We start from the raw sequence: 24,275 nt of genomic DNA on the forward strand, positions 1-24,275 counted from the left end.
AAGTAAATTTTCTGAAGGTAACAGTCACCCATCAGTAGGAAGTGTAGACCTTTGCTTTGAATGACTTCAGCATATCTGTGGCCACAGTAATCTCTAGTCTCTCACACTGCTCTGGTGTGATTTTGGCCCACTCTTCTTCCAGTCTCTTCCACAGTTCTCTGGCTGTTGTGGGTTTCTTGGCCATAACTTTGTCACCAAGGATTTTCCAGAGGTTTTCTATTGGGTTTAGATCAGGACTCTTGGCTGTGACCATTTTACGGTGTCAATGTTTTCTGTTTTAAGGAACTGAATTACCCATTTTGCTGTGTGACAGGGGGCATTGTCCTGCATGAAAATTTTTGGCTGATTTAGTGATGAACGCAAGTAAGGAACCACGTGTTGTAGAAGAAGGTTCTGATACACGCTTGCATTCACTCTGCCATGTAGCTGTATGAGAAGTCCAACTCCTGCTGCAGAAAACATTCCCCAAACCATGACACTTCCTCCACCACCTTTCACTGACTTCTTAACACACTTCAGTCTGTCCCCAGTTTGTCGATGATCATAATGTTTCACATCAGACCCGAATAAATTACACTTGCTTTCATCACTAAAATGAACTGTGGACCACTTCTCTGTCCACACCACATGCTCCTCACCAAAGTGGAGTCTAGCCTTTTGATTCTTTTTGCTAATGAGAGGTTTGGTCACTGCAGAGTGGGCTTTCAGTCCAAATGCTCTTAAAGGTCGTGACACTGTATGACGAGACAGATCCTTACCCTGTTCAGTGCTGAACTGCACAGCAATTCCAGCTGCAGTGCTGAAACGATTACCCATGGAGATTCTCCGCATTATCCTGTCCTCTCTTGCATTTGTCTTTTGAAGGCGACCAGCCTTTTTGAGGGACTTGAAAGAGTTTGTGATGTTGTACAGATGCAATATTCTCGAAGTCACAGACTTGTAACGACCAACTTCTCTTGCCATGGCTGATAGGGTCACCCCTTTGGCCTTCATCTGGACAACCTGCTCCCGGAGGGTTTCAGTCGCACCATTTTTACAAAGTCAGCACCGAACTGGAAAATTAGACTGTCAGTTACATAGGGTTTGTCAGATAAGGAAATTAGCACTAAGTGCCAGATTAACACCAATAACTTGCAGGGGTCTGAAAGTGTTCTCTAATTTTGATCAGCGTTCTTTTACATTTATCTCATTTACAATTTTATTATGTGCTTTACAATAAATTCAATTTATGAAATAAGCTTAAAATACTGTGAGTTTCCTCATGTTACTATATAACCACATAGGACTACACACTGACATTAACATTTAGGAAATTGTGTGTTCTCTAATTCTTGAGAGAGAGAGTTGAAAAAATATTCATACCCCATGAACTTTTCCACATTTGTTTTTCATGTTACCACTTAAAGTGGTTCTCCATTTTGTTCCCATACCTCATGTTTGCCTCAATTAAAATAAAAAACCATTCCAGCGGTGTTGACGCTTGTATTCCCGGGGCTCATGTGTGGTTGTTTTGACACGCAAGCCCCAGTATACGGCAGGCCTTGTGGGTGTTCCCGGTATACAGCAGGTCTTGTGGGATGTCCCTAGTATATGGAAGGTCTTTTAGGGGTATTCCTGGTATACAGCAGGTCTCGTGTGGTGTCCTCAGTACAGTATATGGCAGATCTCGTAGGGAGTTTCCGGTATATGGAGGTCTTGTGGGGTGCACACAGTAAATGGTAGATCAGGTGGGGTGTTTCCGGTATACTTCAGGTGTTGCGGGGTTTTCCTGGTATACGGCAGGTCTCGTGGGGTGTCCTCAGCATACGGCAGGTCTTGGTCCACGGAAGAACAACAGGTTAATGGACACCCAACAGTAATGGCTCTTGCTTTTGTTCTGTATGGGGGAGTATATAACACATTCTGACAATTGTCCACTGCTGAGAACGGCTGAAGGAGGAACTGGAACATCACAACTGGACCACGGAGCGGCCTGGTCTGAGGAGTCACATTTTAAATCATATGGACGGCTGCATGAGTGTGCGTCACTTACCTGGGGTCGGTCAGGAGTAGTCTGAGAAGCGTGACAAAGAGAAAGGTGAGGACTTGTCTCCAAATCCCCAGATCTCAGTCCCATGGATCATCTGTAGGATGTGCTAGGGAAGCAAGTCTCCCCTATTTCATGCATACACTATACAGTATATAGAGATATACACATATTACAGAAACATAGATTTTACTTTCACAATTATGACATATTTCATATTCATACACAGGTTATAACCGATGCGACATTGGTACTCAATATAATATCATTTTACATTATAAATTACAGCACAAGAAAAAAACAATCCTGAAATACATAGAATACAGTGCAAAGGGGTCAAGGGTCATTCACAGTGGACAGCTCCGCCTCCCTGACTCTTTAGAAACAAAATGCAAAGGAGTCCAAGCTTTAGGGAAACATGTCACGTGACCAGTCTTGGCTCTCCTGAACTGAAAGGGTTTATGAAGGAGACCGGAGTGTCCTAGGACCTAAGAAATGATACACATATGACGTCTACATAATTGACGGGGTCCTTTCAGCCTAAAAGGACCCATGAGGCTTTGTGCATTACCAATTGTTATACAGTTTTTAGCATAAATATATATATATACAAAAAGGCAAAAACATGGTGGCTGGTAGTGAGAGGGCTACAAATGTGCTTCGATCGATCAGAATAAAGCTCTTGTGAGTGGCCATCTTGAAATGAGCAGCCGGGGGTTACATGATGGAGCAGGTGAATCCACAGCACTCTTTTAGGAGCGTTAAGCCTGTTTTGGTGACATAAGGACTGGAAGTTTGTTGGGAGCGAGAGGTGACTGTGGCCGTCTTCTCCTTCCTGCGGACTGAGGAAGGATTATAAATGTAGAAAGATGGAGGATTATATATATATATATATATATATATATATATATATATATATATATATATATATATATATATATATATACATACACACACACACACACGCTATACCCTAATCCATACAAATTGTGTCACCGCATCCTCCATTCTTGTATCTTACTGACCAGTGCCAGACACTCACCTGCCTTCTTCAGGTAACTTTTTGAGAGTTTACTCTGTAGAAATTCAGCCATTTCTTTGTCCTCCTCACGTTCCCTGAGGAAAAAAGGAACACATCATGATACTGTACATGTACAACTGGTGTAACATAAGCATTTTTATATATGGATATGGACCATGCTGGTATAACCTGGGCATCTTCTGTATATAATTATATATGTACAGCTGGTATAACCTGGGCATCCTCTGTATATAATTATATATGTACAGCTGGTATAACCTGGGTATCTCCTGTATATAATTATATATGTACAGCTGGTAAAACCTGGGCATCTTCTGTATATAATTATATATGTACAGCTGGTATAACCTGGACATTTTCTGTATATAATTATATATCTACAGCTGGTATAACCTGGGCATCTCCTGTATATAATTATATATGTACAGCTGGTATAACCTGGGCATCTTCTGTATATAATTATATATGTACAGCCGGTAAAACCTGGGCATCTTCTGTATATAATTATATATGTACAGCTGGTATAACCTGAGCATCTTCTGTATATAATTATATATGTACAGCCGGTAAAACCTGGGCATCTTCTGTATATAATTATATATGTACAGCTGGTATAACCTGGGCATCTCCTGTATATAATTATATATGTACAGCTGGTATAACCTGGGCATCTTCTGTATATAATATTATATATGTACAGCTGGTATAACCTGGGCATCTTCTGTATATAATTATATGTGTACAGCTGGTATAACCTGGGTATCTCCTGTATATAATTATATGTGTACAGCTGGTATAACCTGGGCATCTCCTGTATATAATTATATATGTACAGCTGGTATAACCTGGGCATCCTCTGTATATAATTATATGTGTACAGCTGGTATAACCTGGGTATCTCCTGTATATAATTATATGTGTACAGCTGGTATAACCTGGGCATCTTCTGTATATAATTATATATGTACAGCTGGTATAACCTGGGTATCCTCTGTATATAATTATATATGTACAGCCGGTATAACCTGGGCATCCTCTGTATATAATTATATATGTACAGCTGGTATAACCTGGGCATCTCCTGTATATAATTATATATGTACAGCTGGTATAACCTGGGCATCTTCTGTATATAATTATATATGTACAGCTGGTATAACCTGGGCATCCTCTGTATATAATTATATGTGTACAGCTGGTATAACCTGGGTATCTTCTGTATATAATTGTATATGTACAGCTGGTATAACCAGAGCATCTTCTGTATATAATTATATATGTGTACAGCTGGTATAACCTGGGTATCTTCTGTATATAATTATATATGTACAGCTGGTATAACCTGGGTATCTTCTGTCTATAATTATATATGTGTACAGCTGGTATAACCTGGGTATCTTCTGTATATAATTGTATATGTACAGCTGGTATAACCCGGGTATCTTCTGTATATAATTATATATGTACATCTGGTATAACCTGGGCATCTTCTGTATATAATTATATATGTGTACAGCTGGTATAACCTGGGTATCTTCTGTATATAATTGTATATGTACAGCTGGTATAACCCGGGTATCTTCTGTATATAATTGTATATAGATCAAAAACCTTGCTCATAGAAGGCCAATGACAATTGGCTAGAAGTCAAAACACAGTACAAGACCTGCGTCAGCGCAATGATACTAGAAATCATATAGAAAAATGCCCATGAAAACATCTAGACTAAAATAATAATTGCTTATTAATAATATGGTTAAAAAAATCATAAAGTGGACATGAAATCAGCAGTAGAACAATAAGGACCAAAAGCACACAAGGGCAGGCATAATTTAACTGATAAGAAGATCCATAAAAGTGGCAAAAATCGCATGTAATCGTTATGAATGAACACAATCATACTTGAACAGAAAAACCCTATAAAAATAACATTAAATGGCCAAGTGTAAGTAATAAATGGGGTAATGCTGCCACCAGATACATTCATGAAACCTCCATAACTGTGGACCAGACAATGAAAATTGAGGACTATTGCCCAGCACTACAGTGTGTGCACATATACAGCAAGGGGCAAAACCAAACGTGTACAAAAATAGAGGTAGAACCATCATCCAGTCCACGCAACAGATTAAAGTGTACTGCTACATATATAATTAATCACATGGGGGAGGTGAAAAACAAATAGGATCAATGAGATGTAGTTATTACCTGACCCGATGTGTGCTCTGTCCAGACACCCTACGCGCGTTTCGATGTGCAGTCTTGGCCATTTAATATTATTTTTATAGGATTTTTCTGTTCAAGTATGATTGTGTTCATTCATAACGATTCCATGTGATTTTTGCCACTTTTATGGATCTTCTTATCTGTTAAATTATGCCTGGCCTTGTGTGTTTTTTTGTCCTTATTGTTCTAATGCTGATTTCATGTTCACTTTATGATTTTTTTAACCATATTATTAATAAACAATTATTCTTTTAGTCTAGATGTTTTCATGCGCATTTTTTCTATATGATTTCTAATATAATTGTATATGTACAGCATGTATAAATCATACATCTTTTATATAGTGGTATGCAGTATGCTGGTATAACCTCGGTACATTTTGGATTTGGATACAAAAGGACAGTACTTACCGTAACCTCTCGAACTCTACATCATCTACTAGGAAATCCCGGGTCTCCACCAATTTATGAATCCGCTGTAAGATCTCCTCCTCTTTCTGTCGATCTACCTGTGTTTTTTCTTTATCTATAGGATATAACAATATATATGTCTTGTTAATTATAATATTTCCATTGTTCTGTCTCTATTCTATTCTAAATTTGTATAGTTGTATTTTATGGAAGGTTATGCTGCTTCTTGTAGCTATTCCGGAGGCTGTCACGGAGCTTTGAGACCATATTGGTTACACACAAAAGTCCGGCACAGAGAACTGTCCTTTACTAGCAAATGCTTCATTACCGACATAATTGGAATTACCGGGTTTGGACACCAGGGTCTGAAGATCTTTCTTGAGTCGAGTAATTTCTTGACACAACTGGAAATCATCCATCCTATAAAAAAACAAAAACACCCAAACAAATTACGTAAAAATGAAAACAATAGTGACCATGATCAATCAAGAGGTGAGCAAAGAGATAACCCTCCTACGATGGCAATGTGGTTCGCCAGGATAAACGAGACGATGTTGCTCGAAGACCTCACTTCCATAATTCACAACTCTCAAGACCGGTTTGTTAGAACCTGGTATAACTGGACAGAGTTTAAGGGATCTGATGATTACATGTCACTGTTGGAGACAGGTTGAATTTGCACAGTGTCTGGAACCTCCCCCCCACACCTACCCTTTTTGACCCCAACCCTCCCACCTTTTTCTTCTCTGACTTTCTTTTCTCTCTTTTTCTTTCTTGTTCATGTTTTACTCAGTATCTTCTATTCTGCCAACTCACACTTGAGTTACGGCCCCGGTTTTGTTCACTCCTCTAAGGTTGCCTTGTTATATAATGTGACGCCCTGGGCAAGCCAGGGGTCACAGTTCATCACACCACCACACCCTACACCCCAGTTAGGAACACCAAGGCTACCAAAATCCTTGTTGCCTTCCTCCAGGGGCTGGTGTTCACACCAGGGGGTGGGCCAGGCGGTTGGCTCCGCCCACCGAGGAGTTCACAGCCCTGGAGGCGGGAGAACCAGGCAGATAGAGTTTGGAGGGAGAAGTGGAAAGAACAGTTTAGCTCAGGCAGAGCTTGAGTCAAGTGAAGTGGTAGTGGAGCTAACGAGAAAAGCTGAAGTGACAGAAAAAGTGAGAGTAGTAAAGCCTGAAGTTGGTCCGGGTGTGTGTCCCGGACAGTGACAGCAAGGTCAGCAGACGGCGGTGATAGTCTGCAGGGGGACTGCTCGGAGGTTGCTGGAAGCACAGCGGACGGGTAGTGGCCCGGCGGTCTGGAGCAGTATACGAAGAACAGTCAGCACCAGGGCAGGGGCCTTTCGGATCCTGGCAAGGCTAGGAGTCGCCATAATTTGCCAAATCCGTCAGTGAAGGGGACGTCTGTCTCCTAACAACCAAGTCCCGATTGAAGGCAACAGTCCAACCGTAACGGAGAGACACCGCCACCGCCAGGGCACCAGTTTCTCAGGGCCAGCGCCTGCGGGCAAAGTAGGGCTCCTCCGGCCCATATCCAAGCCGGGGAGCGGGTTACCGGTGGGAACCCATCGCAACCATTGTCAACTTAGGTGCAGGACAGAGGGACCGTCACCTACTGGGGAAAGCAAGTGCAGCCGTCCGTGGGAACCGTCTTTCCAGCCGTGTGTTTTACCGAGAACTGTATCATCGGCTCAGGCTGAGTGAGTACCACAGTGCCGCAAGGCACAGCGCTGCCCCCGCGTCCCTGCGCCCACCAAGCCCTGCAGCTCCCACCTCATCACTGGGCCCCGGGATCACCAACCCCTACCCACGGAGGGGCAACACAACAACTGGCTGCTCCATACCATCCTTCCCGGGATCCCCATACAGAGCAGCGGTGGTGCCAACAAATCACCACAACCGTGGGTGGCGTCACGGACAATAAACAATCCCCACACCCAAACAACCCCTTTCACTCACGGGCGAGGAGCGCCGCTCGAGTCCCCGGGATCCGGCCCATCGCTCGAGCCACTGAGCAGCGGCAGCAGGCCGCAGTGCCAGCCGGACCCGAGCAGTGGGAGAGCGCGGCGTCCCCTCCTCCGCCCGCGACAATAGTATAAAAAGTTTTTATGTTGATCCTCCGACAGTAGTTGGTTACAGTTCTCATCGTTGTTTATACAGTCTTGAGTTTTGTTTCTCCCCATATTTTAGGAATTGATCTGCTAACAATTCCTCAATACAATGCTTGTGTTCTGACATTGTGCTTTACTCTGTACAATACGGTGTTTCCTGTGTTATTGATAATGTTCATAAAAGTTAAATTTATAAAAAAAGAGGTGATCAAAGTTCTCATATATTATATCACACAGTAGAGGGCGACAAAGAGCGCAAGACAAAGCTCCACCCAGAATAAAGAAGAGCTCAAACTCGTTTTCTACCCTGAAGCAACATGGGGGACACATTCAGGACTGTAATAAAATAATTTACCAAAACATAATTTTTAAAATAGCTTTATAATATAATTTAAAAATGTTTACTGGAAAAATCAGAGTTTTATCAACTGTGAATAGAACTGCCCTTTAAGGTTAATTAATCTGTTTACCCCTTTAAGCCAAACCCAACTCCATAGGTGACCTGAAAAGAACTTAATAAACTTATTTTGATTACCCAATCATATCACTCCATACGAATATATTGAAAAACTCCTGCTCGGTATGGGAATAGAGGCCTAAGTGTCCACTTGACATAATATCACTGTTTACATGTTCTGGTATTTGTCACGGGTGACAGATAGTCATGTGGTTTCTGGCCATAGAAGGTCACAGCGCTTGACAGCGCAAAATGCTCCCTGAGTTTCTAGTGTTCAAGCTGTCAGTATTCATTGGTATAGGTAGCTTTCCTGCTGGATTTTCATTTGTCCCTCTTTTGGACCCAGCAGGAGAGCCCGCCTTCCACCCAGCTGCTTATTAACAGTATCCTCTTGGTGTTTAACTACTCCCTTCTTCCCTGGACTGGTGCTGGTGATATTATTCAGTTCATTCTAGCGCTGGTTGCAAGCACGTGGCTTGCTCTCATCTGTAGTATCATTGCTGAACTCCTGCCTATGTCATCTGTGGATAAGTAGTTCATGCTTTTTACCCCCGTGTGATCCCCTTGTGTCTTCCTTCCTTTAACGTTTAGTTGGGTTGACGAAGAGCTCATCCCACCTGTTCCCTATTTAGGGTTCAGCACTAGGGATACCTAGGGTCATGTATCAGGTTTGCACCTATGCGCTGAGCCGATCTACGGTGGTGAGGGACCCCAGGGACCAGCTGTAGGTTTGCTCAGGGGGTCACCATCTCCCCCTTTCCTAGACACAGGGGTCCCCTTCCCTTACCTTTCGCCACTCACTTGGAACTTCCCCATACCTGGCGTGACAGTAATTTATTCCCTTAATGCAACTTAGTCCAATTATTCATGTAAATAGTGGCTATAACATTATATAAAGGGTGCATAAAATCTAGGGCTATATTAAAGCTGAAAATTGGTGTATGACCAGAAGTAAGCTCAAGACTAGAACAGGCATGAGCAGACCAAAATTGTTTGCTCTGGCCACACAAGCGAAAACACTCAAACTTTTTACCTCTGGGTAAATCAATGAACCAGGTGTTGGCTGAACAAAGTTTACCAACTTGAACCTGTCACTTGCTATAAAATGAAATTGCTTTATGTGGTTTAAATGCTGCTGTTCTCCTGAATTTGGCGCGGTTTTTCATTTGTTTCTGCGCCTCTCCATTCCTGAGATATGGCCCTCTCTTCCCTGTATATAGTGGGGAAAAAAAAGTATTTAGTCAGCCACCAATTGTGCAAGTTCTCCCACTTAAAAAGATGAGAGAGGCCTGTAATTGACATCATAAGTGACCACAACTATGTGTTACTTCACCACCGGAGTCCGCTCCAGCGACTTCTACGCCGATCGCCAGGTGACGCCGTGTTCCTGCCGTGGATAGTGCTAGTGATGGCAGAGGAGTCGATGCCAGCGGCGCAGGTAGGCGCAGGGTCGCTCATCCACTGGGCTGGGTTTGCTTGGGATCTGCAGTACCACTGGCTGACTGTAGGTGGTGTGTGTGTTCCAGCTGAAGTTACCATCATTCAGCTACAACCAATGGGAAGACACCACACCCTTCTTAATTCCCCTCCTGTCTGCTCACCACTGCCAGACATCCTGGTTCATGTTCCGGCCTGTTCTGTTTTGTGATTTTGTGTGCTGACTTCTGCTTGTTTCCTTACTACCCTCCTGCCTGCTGTTTATGTACCTCACTGCCCGATCCGGATTTGACCTCTGCTTTGTTTTCTGATTATGTCCTTGTCTGCCGATTCTCTCCCTCTTCTGCAATTCCTGGTTTGACCCTGCCTGACTACTACTCTCATTGGACTGCAGCCTTCCACAGGTTGTGATTACCTTGGGCCCTGTGTAATTCCAAATCCCTGTATAGGGGTTAAAGGGTTTCAGGATTCTAGGGGTCCTGCTTGGTGTGTGGCGTCCCTCTAGCCTGTCCATTACAGCCCGTCTGAGTCTGTGGATCCAGGCAGGCGTTACATTATGAGAGACAAAATGAGAAAACAAATCCAGAAAATCACCTTGTCTGATTTGGCAAGATTTATTTATTTTTTTACAAATTATGGTGGAAAATAAGTATTTGGTCAATAACAAAAGTTCATCTTAATATTTTGTTATATATCCTTTGTTGGCAATGACAGAGGTCAAACGTTTTCTGTAAGTCTTCACAAGGTTGGCACACACTGTTGGTGGTATGTTGGCCCATTCCTCCATGCAGATCTCCTTTAGAGCGATGATGTTTTGGGCCTGTCGCTGGGCAACACAGACTTTCAACTCCCTCCAAAGGTTTTCAATGGGGTTGAGATCTGGAGACTGGCTAGGCCACTCCAGGACCTTCCTATGCTTCTTACGAAGCCACTCCTTTGTTGCCCTGGCGGTGTGCTTGGGAACATTATTATGCTGAAAGACGCAGCCACGTTTCATCTTCAAAGCCCTTGCTGATGGAAGGAGGTTTGCACTCAAAATCTCACGATACATGGCCCCATTCATTCTTTCATGTTCACGGATCAGTCGTCCTGGTCCCTTTGCAGAGAAACAGCCCAAAAGCATGATGTTGCTACCCCCATGCTTTATAGTAGGTATGGTGTTCTTTGGATGCAACTCAGCATTCTGTCTCCTCCAAATACGACAAGTTGTGTTTCTACCAAACAGTTCTACTTTAGTTTCATCAGACCATATGACAGTCTCCTAATACTCTTCTAGATAAACCAAATGCTCTCTTGCAAACTTCAGACGGGCCCGGACATGTACTGGCTTAAGCAGGGGAACACGTCTGGCACTGCAGGTTCTGAGTCCCTGGCAGCGTAGTGTGTTACTGATAGTAGCCTTTTTTACGGTGGTCCCAGATTTATGCAGGTCATTCACTAGGTCCCCCTGTGTGGTTCTGGGATTTTTGCTCACTGTTCTTGTGATCATTTTGACCCTGCAGGGTGAGATCTTGCGTGGAGCCCCAGATCGAGGGAGTTTAATCAGTGGTCTTGTATGTCTTCCATTTTCTTATTATTGCTCCCACAGTTGATTACATCACATCAAGCTGCTTACCTATTACAGATTCAGTCTTCCCAGCCTGGTGGAGGGATATAATTTTGTTTCTGGTGTTGCTCGACAATTCTTTGGTCTTCACCATAGTGAAGTTTGGAGTGTGACTGAGGTTGTGGACAGGTGTCTTTTTCACTGATAACAAGTTCAAACAGGTGCCATTACTACAGGTAATGAGTGGAGGACAGAGGAGCCTCTTAAAGAAGAAGTTACAGGTCTATGAGAGCCAGAAATCTTGCATGTTTAGATGACTAAATAGTTATTTTCCACCATAATTTGCAAAAAAAATCTTGCCAAATTAGACAATGTGATTTTCTGGAATTGTTTTCTCATTTTGTCTCTCATAGTTGTGGTCATCTATGATGTCAATTACAGGCCTCTCTCATCTTTTTAAGCAGGAGAATTTGCCCAATTGATGGCTGACTAAATACTTTTTTCCCCCACTGTATAAACCTAGTCTTGGTAGCCAAGAGGGCATGGTCATCATGAAGACGCCCACACAGTAGAGCTGAGGCTCACACCCAATTGGATAATAAGATTAGATTTATATACAAGAAAGAGGAGGCCATATCTCGGGAACGGAGAGGAGCAGGAATACAAAAAAACAGCGTCGGATTCAGGAGAAAGGAGCACGTTACACACAGTAAGAAAAATTACTGTACATATGTCAGACAAGATTTCTGTCTTACTTGGCCACAAAATTGACCGTATATGCAGGAGTAGGATGCTGACCAACACATTTGGCTGAGGGTTATCTACACGGGAAAAGAGACAAGGTGTTGTTCAACTTGTAATTCAATACAAGTATGTCTGATTATTCTGATGAGATGAGGGGGAGGTGTGATGCCCCGAGATAGCCATCAGAGGTGTAACAACCTGAGCCTTCTGGATTGTTCAGCCAGAGGCGGGCTGTCGGCTGGTTCAGGTTCACTGGTCTTCAGCTCTGCAGGAGTTAATTGTGACTTGTGAGCAGGACCTAAGAACTCAGGTTACTAATTGCCATGTGCAACTTCTCCCAATTTAAAGCATGACTTTCTTCCAATATGTGCAGATGATAGCATCAGCATAAGTTCCAGGAACCCTGGTCTTGGTGCTATCCTGTTTATGGTGATCCGTGTTGTGCTTTTGAGTGGTGAAAGAGTTCCCCTGTTGTGCATTACTTCCTCCCCTTTTTTTGTTGTTCCCTGGTACACATATTATCTATCCTGTGTGTTTTGAGTGCAGTATGTCCATTCTCCCATGTCCGTGTCATTTTGTGGGGTTTTGTTTTTGTGTTTTCTGGCCTGCCCCGAGGGTGTGGGAAAGGGGGAATAAGATCAAGGCTCAGACAGGAGTTAGGGTCACACTGGGGGCTCGGACCTGGCTACCAGCAAGCCTACCTCCAAAATAAGGGGCAACGCAGGGCCTTAAGTCTGAGGGCCAGCCCTGGGGCTTCTGTCCTTTCATTACATACCCCGTGACATTTTCAGACAACTTTAAAGTGTATGAGATCTTTAAGATGGCCAGGACACACCCAGTTGACTCCTAAACCTTCATCTGCATATTTGCTCGAATTTTTAAAGTACTTTTAATAAAGTATGGGGCACTACAATTGGTAAATGGAGTTACAAATTGTGGTAGAAGCTGTTTATAAGGATAAATCCTCCTGACAGGATCCCTTAAAGTTACATGGATATCGGAGTCCAGTCCATCATCCATTATTGCAGAGTTTCTTAACTGTAGCGAAACTACAACTCCCATCATGTCCTAACAGTCTGGTTACCAACAGTTAAAAAATGCTGCCGTACGGCCTCCTAATGGAGTACAACACCTCACGTCCTCTGCATTGCAGGCACAGGTTCATTCCTAACAGGCAGCCATTATAAATTGCTGCGCACCTGGAAGGGACCTCGTCTGCGGAGCTGTCGGCGGGACATCTGCGATTTACTTCACTGCAGGCATCTCCCTAACAAGTGTAGTTAGTTAGCGGCCGGCTAATAGGAGCGGACAGGCCTTCACAGCAGCGCATCCTGCCTGTTGCTAGGCAACCCATGGAGTAGGGCAGAAGTGATTCATCGCTTGGTGACTCACACCTGCCTTCTGCTCCCATCTCAAAGGAAGATGCCCGCATTAACCCCCTCACTACCAGAATCAGCCTCATCACATCTGTAACATCAGACCCACCCATATAGCAATTCGGAATGAATGGCGGTTTGGATACGGTCATGTCGTGTCTACAAACTCTGCTCTGCTTTATCTGGTTGTAGTGATAGGTCTGCTCACATCTACGTCCGAAAAAAATAAACACAGACGGGTGGACCGCCATTAACTGGAATGTGCAACTTAGATTTAACCCTTTAGCACAGTTGGGGTCCGCAACTGTGAAGCGGACTCAGGAGCTGAGCTTCCGCTACACGTGGTAGGTGACAGCTGTCATACACCGCTGGCATATATAGTGCCTTGCAAAAGTATTCGGCCCTTTTGAATTTTTCAACCTTTTCCCACATTTCAGGCTTCAAACATAAAGATACGAAATTTAAATTTTATGGTGAAGAATCATCAACAAGTGGGACACAATTGTGAAGTAGAATGAAATGTATTGCTTATTTTAAACTTTTATAAAAAAGAATAAACTGAAAATTGGGGCGTGCAATATTTTTCGTCCCCTTTAAATTAATATTTTGTAGCGCCACCTTTTGCTGCGATTACAGCTGCAAGTCGCTTGTGGTATGTGTCTATCAGTTTTGCACATTGAATAACTGAAATTCTTGCCCATTCTTCCTTTGCAAACAGCTGGAGCTGAGTGAGGTTGGATGGAGGCGTTTGTGAGCAGCAGTTTTCAGCTCTTTCCACAGATTCTCGATTGGATTCAGGTCTGGACTGTGACTTGGCCATTCTAACACCTGGATACGTTTATTTGTGAACCATTCCATTGTAGATTTTGCTTTATGTTTGGGATCATTGTCTTGTTGGAAGACAAATCTCCGTCCAAGTCTCAGGTCTTTTGCAGACGCCAACAGGTTTTCTTCAAGAATGGTCCTGTATTTGGCTCCGTCCATCTTCTCATCAATTTTAACCATCTTCCCTGTCCTTGCTGAAAAAAGCAGTCCCAAACCATGCTGCTGCCACCACCATGTTTGACAGTGGGGATGGTGTGTTCAGGGTGATGAGCTGTGTTGCTTTACGCCAAACATATTGTTTGCTATTGTACCCAAAAAGTTCGATTTTGGTTTCATCTGACCAGAGCACCTTCTTCCACATGTTTCATGTGTCTCCCAGGTGGCTTGTGACAAACTTTAAACAACACTTTTTATGGCTATCTTTGAGAAATTACTTTCTTCATGCCACTCTTCCATAAAGACCAGATTTGTGCAGTGTATGACTGATTGTTGTCCTATGGACAGACTCTCCCACCTCAGCTGTAGATCTCTGCAGCTCATCCAGAGTGATCATGGGCCTCTTGGCTGCATCTCTGATCAGTCTTCTCCTTGTTTGAGATGAACTTTTTGAGGGACGGCCGGGTCTTGGTAGATTTGCAGTGGTATGATACTCCTTCCATTTCAATATGACCATTTGCACAGGGCTTCTTGGGATGTTTAAAGTTGTGGAAATCTTTTTGTAACAAAATCCGGCTTTAAATTTCTCCACAACAGTATCACGGACCTGCCTATTGTGTTCCTTGGTCTTCATGATGCTATCTGCGCTTTAAACAGAACACTGAGACTATCACAGAGCAAGTGCATTTATACGGAGACTTGATTACACACAGGTGGATTATATTTATCATCATCAGTCATTTAGGACAACATTGGATCATTCAGAGACCCTCAATGAACTTCTGGAGTGAGTTTGCTGCACTGAAAGTAAAGGGGATGAATAATATTGCACGCTCCACTTTTCAGTTTATTCTTTTTTACAAAAGTTTAAAATAAGCAATAAATTTCGTTGAACTTCACAATTGTGTACCACTTGTTGTTGATTCTTCACCATAACATTAACATTTTTATCTTTATGTTTGAAGCCTGAAATGGTTGAAAAATTCAAGGGGACCAAATACTTTCGCAAGGCACTGTAAAGATAACAGGATCAGCTGGAGCTGAACCTTGATGGCTGCTGTTAACCATTTAGATCCTGCAATCAATTCCAGACAGTGGCAATGAATTGCACCAGATGACCATAAGCGATTGCCAGGTGGCGATGTGTTATCATGGTAGCTAGGGGCCTGCTATCTTGGTGCTCAAATGAAGCTTAGCCATGGCCTGAACTTCATAGGAAACCATGATTTAGTATTAAAGCACCACTCCAGGATATTTTGGGGCTGGGGTTTAGCACTGGAGTGCGGCTTTAACTATCATATGATCGCAGGTTCTACTCCCCAGGGAAGTAAAAAATGGAAAAAAAAATAATGTTATAAAAGTCAAAAATATTTCAATTACTCCCACTTTTCCCCAATTAAAAAAATAAATAAAATAGTCTGTCAGATTTTTACAAGGTTTTTATCTAGATTTCTTTTGAAAAAGTTCTTTTTACGAGGTTTGCCCCGTTCAACCATCACTTTATCATGTACGTGTTCTAGCAGTGTTTTTCACAGAACACATACCTATTATACATCATAGAACAGGTATATCCTTTGCTGTTGTTCACGTGTCTGTGTATTTTTGAAGATCGCATTGCCCACACCAATATATAGAGACAGGTCTGATTTTGCCCTAAATCACGGATCTACTCACCAATGCAACTCTATGGGTCAGTAAGATCTGTGTGGAATCTGTGTGTGATCTGATTTTCACAAACAGTTTAATAGGAGAACTTTGAGAAATATTTATTAATTTATTTATTTTTTTGTGTGGAATAAAATCTGATAAAACGCTGATGGAAAAAACTAACACATGACCAAACTGATGAAAAAAATCTGACGCAAAACACTGATGAAAAATCATTGATGTCTGAATGAGCTCTTAAAGGAATTTTCCCACCATCAAACTTAATATTAAACTTTGTTTTAATCCATAGATCTTGGAATAATAATAATTTCCACAATTGGATGTGTTTAAAAATAATGTTCCTGTGCGGAGATAATCTTATATATGTGTCCCTGCTGTGTACTGTGTAATGGCCGGCCGTGTCTGACCGTACAGGAACATGGTCAGACAATACCACAGAATCATCTATGGTCCCCTGATGTAATGTCTGTATACTCTACTGGGCCGGGGAGGACAGAAAAGAGTATATCGACATTACAGCATAGGATCGCAAATAATTCTTTCTTTGAGGTAAAACATTTTTTAAAAACAGGCAGGGAAATGTTTTACCTCACAGAAAGAATTAGATGTGATAGCCAGATGTTATGTCTGTTAAAAAGCTACAATTTGTGTTTATAAAATGCATTTTGCTGTTTAGGAATTATTTAGATATTTTCTTCCTGTAAGAAATGGAATTCAGATTCTGTTTCTCTCATTTCAGGTCAATAAAGAGTGACAACACATGCAGCTATCTTCAGTGAGAACGGATCAGGACCCCTTGTTCTCTCGGAGCCTCTTGTTGTTGGACCCCCACTAATCACCAGGCATTGGTGGTGCTTAGACATTATTGAACAAATCATGTAAATTCTACTGGTTATTGTCAGGGATTACGACATTATTTTCTTTGGTACTTACATATATCGCAGCTCGGACTCCCTCCTGACCAAAATTTCCCGGATCCGTTCTATCTTGAACAGCTCATCTTCAATGTCATCCACTGTGGTTGTGGAATCAGCCATGGATATAACATCGTCAGCTGATGAAAGAGGAGGGGGGGGGAAGTCTTCGTGTGAGTGACCCATAAAATTAGACACTCCGTATTTATTTTTGTACCAAAATCCTTCAATGGGAGCAGATTGTAATACTAGGGAGCAACTGTGAGGCTCATGCTCAGCAGCCCAAATATATGTATATTATACACACACAGTTGAAACCAAAGGTTTACATACACTGTCTAAAAAGTCACATATGCACATTTTTCTTTTGTTCTTGGGTTGATATGCACATGTCTGACCAAACATGTTCATCTCTGGTACACATGATCCATCTCCTTCTTGAGTGATTTGTTGGCTGGACATTCCCATCTTATTTGTACTTGCGTATTATTGTTTGTACAGATGAACAAGGCACCTTCTGGTCCACAATTCTCTTCCTGAGATCCTGGCTTATTTCTTTTGACTTTCCCATGATGCTACACAAAGAAGCAGTGTGTTTCAGGTGTGCATTAAAATACATCCACAGGTGTGTCTTTAATTAACTCAGATGTTGCCAATAAACCTATCAGAAGATTCCAAAGACACAAAATCATCATATGGGCTGTACCATACTGTTTAAAGGGAACCTGTCAGGTCCAATATGCACCCAGAACCAGGAGCAGTTCTGGATGCATATTGCTAATCCCTGCCTAACCGTCCCTGAATACACTAGCATACATAAAGGGATCTTTAGAAAAAATATTTCTAAAGATCTTTTACCGTATGCTAATGAGCGAGGGCACTAGTCCCTTGGGCGTTCCCCTGGCTAGTCGCCTCCATTAGCATGTTAGTACGTCCCTGGGGCCCCTGTGGGTGTACAGTGTCACAGGACGATCTCACTCATCTCTCCGCCGCCCGACACTGGATTTCGGCTCAGTGCGCATGACCCCGCAGTTCCGGTCATGAGCACTATGAAGCCGGGTGTACGCGTCCTAGCTTCAAACTGAAGTAGAAAACATGACTGAGTGGGGCTGTTTCAATTAAAAAAAAAAAAGTCTCTTATCTTTATTTTTCCTCCCTAAAGGATGACTAGAGAACACTTGAAACAACATTTGGTCCATTTCTATAGCAAATTTCTATAGCAACAAAATTAATATTTTATTAATAATAAAATATTATTCAGGCTAATATTCAGGCTGCTTAATGTTATTTTGTGATTATTAAATCTATATAAAATATGTTGGTGATTATAGAATGTATTTTGTGCCACACAATGACAGTCCTTGGCTATAGAGTATGTCCTTTCTGTGCAGATATAGACTTAATAGGAGGAAACTTGTCCTGGAGCAGATTAGTACACGCTGTGCATTTTCTCTCCGCGGAGCCTATTCTCCTCCACAACAATGGTCTGTATAGCAGTGGATCCCCCGTTCATGGCCATGGCGCTCAGATCTTCTATTTCTAAGTTTATTCATGTGGAACCAGCCATTATGTATAGATTGATGTTTTCTATATCAATCCTGCTGGCAGCCAATGAGCAGGTGAGCGGTCCAGATCGGGAAGCAAAGGGGAGATTAAGGGTTAAAACGCAAAAATAGATTATTGATCTTGTCTGCTGCAATAAAGTAACCCTCCATGATCTGCGCTGGTAAAGATTTGCAACGCATTCGGTGACTTTATAAAAGTGCTTTACGCTTATATTGTATTTTATTTTGTGCTTTACTCCCAGAGCTGCGCTCACAATTCTGCACATTTTCATGTTTGTTTTTATTCTCCCTTTGTGTCTGTCTTTAGTGCAGTGCTGGTTATTGTATGTATCTATCAGGATGCTGAGGATCAGGATCACAGTTACAATCTGTTACTAAAATCAGAATGTTCCTCTGTTATTCCTCCTGGAAATGTATGAATAATTTGACAACTGGGTATTACCAGATGGAGAGGTGTATCAATATTGTTTGCTGCATTAAGGTAACTTTCCATAATCTGTGCCGCTAATTATTTGTAACTCAGTAGTTTAATTTCTCTCATGCTAATCTTGTTACATTTTGTCCTTCAGAGCTGCGATCACAATTCTGCACTTTCTTGCCTGAACTTGGGTGTTACTAAATGGAGGTGTGTCCCTGACACTGTCTAATCAGTGGATACACCCCTTTGACAAATTTTAATACCCAGACATGATTTAATCATACATTTCCAGGAGGAGTAACAGAGGCGCACGACAATGCAGAGTACTAAGAACACAATTGGAATATTATGGGGAATACAATAATTTACAGCAATAGACAAGCCAAGAGGGGTGACAAGTCCTTTATACTCCACTCACATCCAGATCTGCCTTCAGAGCTGCATTCACAATAAAGCATTACATTTCTTGGAATCCAACAGAACAACCCAACAGCCTGGCTGAGAATCTATGATGGACAATGCTTTGAAAGTGCCTATCTCCTCAAATCCACCAGGAGTTACAGGATGATGTAGGAAGCATAAGAGCACACTGCACCAAACTGAATTATAAATGCAGCTCTGGCTGTGTATGGACGGTCGTGATGAGCATAAGGTGCTGAGTGTTAGGTTTGGACATTTAGTATATTACAGGCTATAAATGAGGGTATACATAAAGATTAGACATCAGTGGTATTGGAGGATTACAGACTCTACTTGCTGACGGTCTCTCGGCCATCTGAACAGTTGTCAGACAATATGAGTGATCTCTGGAGCCCGCGGGTGTCAGGATGTACGGACACTATCTTCAGCACTTGATGGACTCTCGTGCTCCAGGAGCCGCTCAGTGAATGTGTGATGGTTCCCCATATTCACTGCCAGGGTCTTTATTATGACAGCAGACCACGGGAGCACTGACAGACCAAACTACTCCCATGTGCTGCTGAGCTGGGTATCTAATCCTATCATGTGTGATACTGTCTGCTGAGCTGCGTATCTAATCCTATCATGTGTGATACTGTCTGCTGAGCTGTGTATCTAATCCTATCATGTGTGATACTGTCTGCTGAGCTGCGTATCTAATCCTATCATGTGTGATACTGTCTGCTGAGCTGTGTATCTAATCCTATCATGTGTGATACTGTCTGCTGAGCTGCGTATCTAATCCTATCATGTGTGATACTGTCTGCTGAGATGTGTATCTAATCCTATCATGTGTGATACTGTCTGCTGAGCTGTGTATCTAATCCTATCATGTGTGATACTGTCTGCTGAGATGTGTATCTAATCCTATCATGTGTGATACTGTCTGATGAGCTGCGTATCTAATCCTATCATGTGCGATACCATCTACCAAGCTGTGCATCTAATTCTATCATGTGTGATACCGTCTGCTGAGCTGCGTATCTAATCTTATCATGTGTGATACAGTCTGCTGAGCTGTGTATCTAATTCTATCATGTGTGATACGGTCTGCTGAGCTGTGTATCTAATATGTGTGATACTGTCTGCTGAGCTGTGTATCTAATCCTTTCATGTGTGATACTGTCTGCTGAGCTGTGTATCTAATCCTATCATGTGTGATACTGTCTGTTGAGCTGTGTATCTAATCCTATCATGTGTGATACTGTCTGTTGAGCTGTGTATCTAATCCTATCATGTGTGATACAGTCTGCTGAGCTGTGTATCTAATCCTATCATGTGTGATACTGTCTGCTGAGCTGTGTATCTAATCCTTTCATGTGTGATACTATCCGTTGAGCTGTGTATCTAAGCCTCCCATGTGTGATACTGTCTGTCGAGCGGTTGCATGTTATATTATCACGTGTGACGCTCTGCTGCCGGCGTATCTAAGCCTCCCATGTGTGATACGCTGTCAGACACTATAGGACAGGATCCCGCTCATTACCATTCTGTCCTGCTCTCCCCCATTCATGAGGCTCGTGAGCGGGGGCTGCTGCTGAGGTTTTTATGAATGGAGTTGTGCAGAGCGGAGGAGCCATGGCATGTAAGGACAGCGCCATACGGTGCCCGCGTGTGCCAGCTCCGTGCCATAACGCCTCACACAGGAGCTCACTAGGGGGATTCAGTCGGATTTTACTATAAGTGCGACATTCCAGGAGGGGATTCTCCATAGTGACACCGGTGCTGTGGGATCTGCTGGGATCTTCTGGGATGGCAGGACTCATGCGGGCACTTACCTGGGGCTGGCTGCTCGCTGGCTTTCCACACAGTAGATTCCAGGGATCCATACTGCTTTGATGATCTGCGTTCTTTCTCCATTGTCCGCAGCCAGGGAGCCCCCCTATGTGTGCAGGCGGAGGTCTCCCAACCACAGCATCACTGCAAGAGAAAAAGAAATAAGTACATGGCAGAGGGGCTCGGAGAGCGAGGCGGGAGGAGGGGGCTGCACAGACTCTTGGCTGCTGCCAAACCACTGGAGACTTATCAGCTGGGAGATCCTGGCTGCTGGCGGACGTCTGCCCGGCTCCCTCTAGTGGATCTTCTGTGCATCTGCACTCCGTCTGCAGACAAAACTAAAAGATTAAAAAAAATGGAGGCTTCCAAAAATAGCGCCACACCTGTCCATGTCTGGTACTACCACTGAAGTGAATGCGGCTAAGCTGCAATACCGTGCACAACCTGTAGACAGGTGTGGTGCCATTTCTTGAAGGAAAATAAAAGCAACTGTGTTTTTCGAATTTGCAAAGGTAAATTTTCTGCACTTTTCTGTTATATTTTCTGCATCGTTTTCAAAACCTCTGCTTGCTTTCAGCAGCCGGAACAATTCTTGTTTTATTTACATGGATTATTACTTCTAATAGGTGGCACTAGAGTTTGTCTCCTTCTTCCCTGAAGAGACAATTTGAATATTACCCAGAGGAGCATTGCAGCTATAAGACTCCTCACCACTGACAGCCAGATTGGTTTGTCAGTCTCAGGAAGGAGAAAAGCTTTCCCCCAGTGGAGCTTCTCATTCAACCAGATCAGATCTCATACTTTGCACTGACGAGGGGCAATCATCCCGAAACACCGTGTCTACAAATTGGGGTACTAATCTGGCATAAATCCTAGGTCATATGAAAAGGCTCATTAAAGGGCCACTTTTGACTTTTATGATTGCTACTTCCAATAGGAGGCACTAAAGTTTGTCTCCTTCCTCCCTGAAGAGTCAATTTGTTTTACATGAAAACTCACAGATGGTAGTTGGACCGGATCCGGTATTCACCTTCTGTATGCAAAATAAATAAGACTTCCTAATAAATAAGACTTCAGCAAGCAGAAGTCTTAAAAAGGGACGCAGAAAGGGTTAATATTAGTGATGAGCGAGCACTACCATGCTCGGGTGCTCAGTACTTGAAACGAGAAGCTGGACACTCGGATGGGCTCGACTCAAGTACACATGTCGCGGGCGGAGGGGCCGCGCTCACTACGCTCGGTTCCGTGGCTGCTGCTGCTGCTTGGTGGCTCGAGCGGTGGGCCAGACCCGGGGACTCGAGCAGCGCTCCTCGCCCACGAGTGAAAAGGGGGTGGTTTGTTTTGGGAGATAGTTTGTGACGCCACCCATGGGTTGTGGTGATAAAGGGCACTACCGCTACTGGTGACGGGGATCCCGAGAGCGATGATAGGGAGCAGCTAGGATGTTGTCCCCTTCGTGGGTAGGGGTTGGTGATCCCGGGGCCCGGTGGCAGTACGGGGAGGCAGGGTAGCTGGGGGTGCAGGGTTGCAGGGGCAGCGCGGCACGGTGCCGGATGGCACTGTGGTACTCACTCAGGCACAAATTCACAGAATCTCTGGTAAACCAAACGGCTGGATGGATGGGTCCCGCAGCCGGCTGCAGTGTCTTTGCTCTCCCCGGACAGGTTGATGGTGGCTGTCTTTCCCTGCACCTGTGTAGAATGTGTTGACTCCGATGGTTTCCCAACGGTAGTCCGCTCCCCGGCGTGTATGTACCGAAGGAGCCCATTTTGCCCGAAGGCGCTGGCCCTTGGATCTCTAGCCTATGGCGGTGGCTGTGTATCCTCACGGTGTGGACTGTTGCCTTCTGTCGGGTCTTGGGTGTTAGGAAACCCCTGGGGTTCTGGTCACTCTCGGATTTGACCGTTGTCAGCGGCTCCAAGCCTAGTCGGGGTCCGATGGCCATGCCTTTGTGCTTGATGCGAATCTGCTCCCCGGCTCGGTACCGGCGGGCCACCGCCCGTCCCCAGTCCTACGGTTTTGCTGACTTGCACCACCTCCTGCAGACGGCCACCACCGTCTGCCGACCTTGCTGACAGTGCCTGGGCTCCTACCCAGACACCAACAGTTTCTGACCTCTCACTTTCAACTCTCAAACGAATCTGTCACTTTTCCCGCCTCCAGGCCTGTGAACTCCTCGGTGGGTGGGGCCAACCGCCTGGCTCCGCCCCACCTGGTGTGGACATCAGACCCTGGAGGGAGGCAACAAGGGTTTTGTTTGACTGATGTAAACTATCCAGGGGAGGTGGGGTGTGTGTGATGTTATGTCTGTGACTACCTGGCGTATAATGGAAAGCATTTTTTCCCTGAAGATTTTCTGTAAAAAATACTAGAGTCCCCCATTGACTACCATTATACTCGGGTGCTTGAGTCATGCCCATCCGATCGTCCAACTGCTCATTTTGAATACCGAGCACCTGAACATGGTAGTGCCCGTTCATCACTAGTTAATATTCTTCATCTCGTTAATGCAGATCATTAGCGGGTGGTGGGAGCAGCTGTGCTCAGATTTTTTGTTTTTTAATTGCACAGTGATGGGAAAATCCTTACAAAAACAAGAACTGCTGCATCGAGGGGACGTCCTTTGTACAGTGAGGAAAATAAGTATTTGATACTCTGTCGATTTTGGAAGTTTTCCCATAAACAAAGAATGGAGAGCTATGTAATTTTTATGGTAGGCACACTTCAACTGTGACAGACAGAATCCCCTCCAAATAAATAATCCAAAAAAAAAAAAAAATAAATAATTACATTATATGATTTTTAAATAATTAATTTTCTTTTTGTTGCATTAAATAAGTATTTGATCCCCTACCAACAACAATTCTGGCTCTCACAGACCTGTTATTTTTTCTTTATGAAGCCCTCCTACTCTGCAATCATTACCTGTATTAATTGCACCTATCCACACACTTAATCACACTCCAACCTCTCACCATGGTTAATACCAAAGAGCTGTCTAACGACACAAGGGACAAAATTGTAGACCTGCACAAGGCTGGGATGGGCTACAGGACAATAGGCAAGCAGCTTGGTGAGAAGGCAACAACTGTTGGCACAATCATTAGA

General features: G+C 43.5%; 1 protein-coding gene across 3 annotated transcripts; it reads right to left on the reverse strand.

Moving 5' to 3' along the window:
* Positions 1-2,198: 2,198 nt before the first annotated feature.
* On the reverse strand, positions 2,199-21,464 carry LOC142311907 (bMERB domain-containing protein 1-like). Of its 3 annotated transcripts, XM_075350755.1 has the most exons (7): positions 21,386-21,403; positions 21,170-21,311; positions 16,969-17,089; positions 6,051-6,124; positions 5,705-5,819; positions 3,069-3,142; positions 2,199-2,868 (listed from the first exon to the last, which is right to left on the reverse strand). In XM_075350755.1, exons 2-7 carry the CDS (start codon positions 21,249-21,251, stop codon positions 2,744-2,746), a joined length of 591 nt encoding a protein of 196 aa, XP_075206870.1. In that variant the 5' UTR covers positions 21,252-21,311; positions 21,386-21,403; the 3' UTR covers positions 2,199-2,743. The 3 variants fall into 3 exon arrangements, with proteins under 3 accessions (XP_075206870.1, XP_075206872.1, XP_075206871.1); XM_075350757.1 differs by having other exon boundaries at positions 21,170-21,464; XM_075350756.1 differs by lacking the exon at positions 21,386-21,403 and having other exon boundaries at positions 2,199-2,861; positions 21,170-21,367.
* Positions 21,465-24,275: the final 2,811 nt, after the last annotated feature.

The sequence above is a fragment of the Anomaloglossus baeobatrachus genome, chromosome 5 (genome assembly GCF_048569485.1).
Source record: "Anomaloglossus baeobatrachus isolate aAnoBae1 chromosome 5, aAnoBae1.hap1, whole genome shotgun sequence".
NCBI classification, from domain to species: domain Eukaryota; kingdom Metazoa; phylum Chordata; class Amphibia; order Anura; family Aromobatidae; genus Anomaloglossus; species Anomaloglossus baeobatrachus.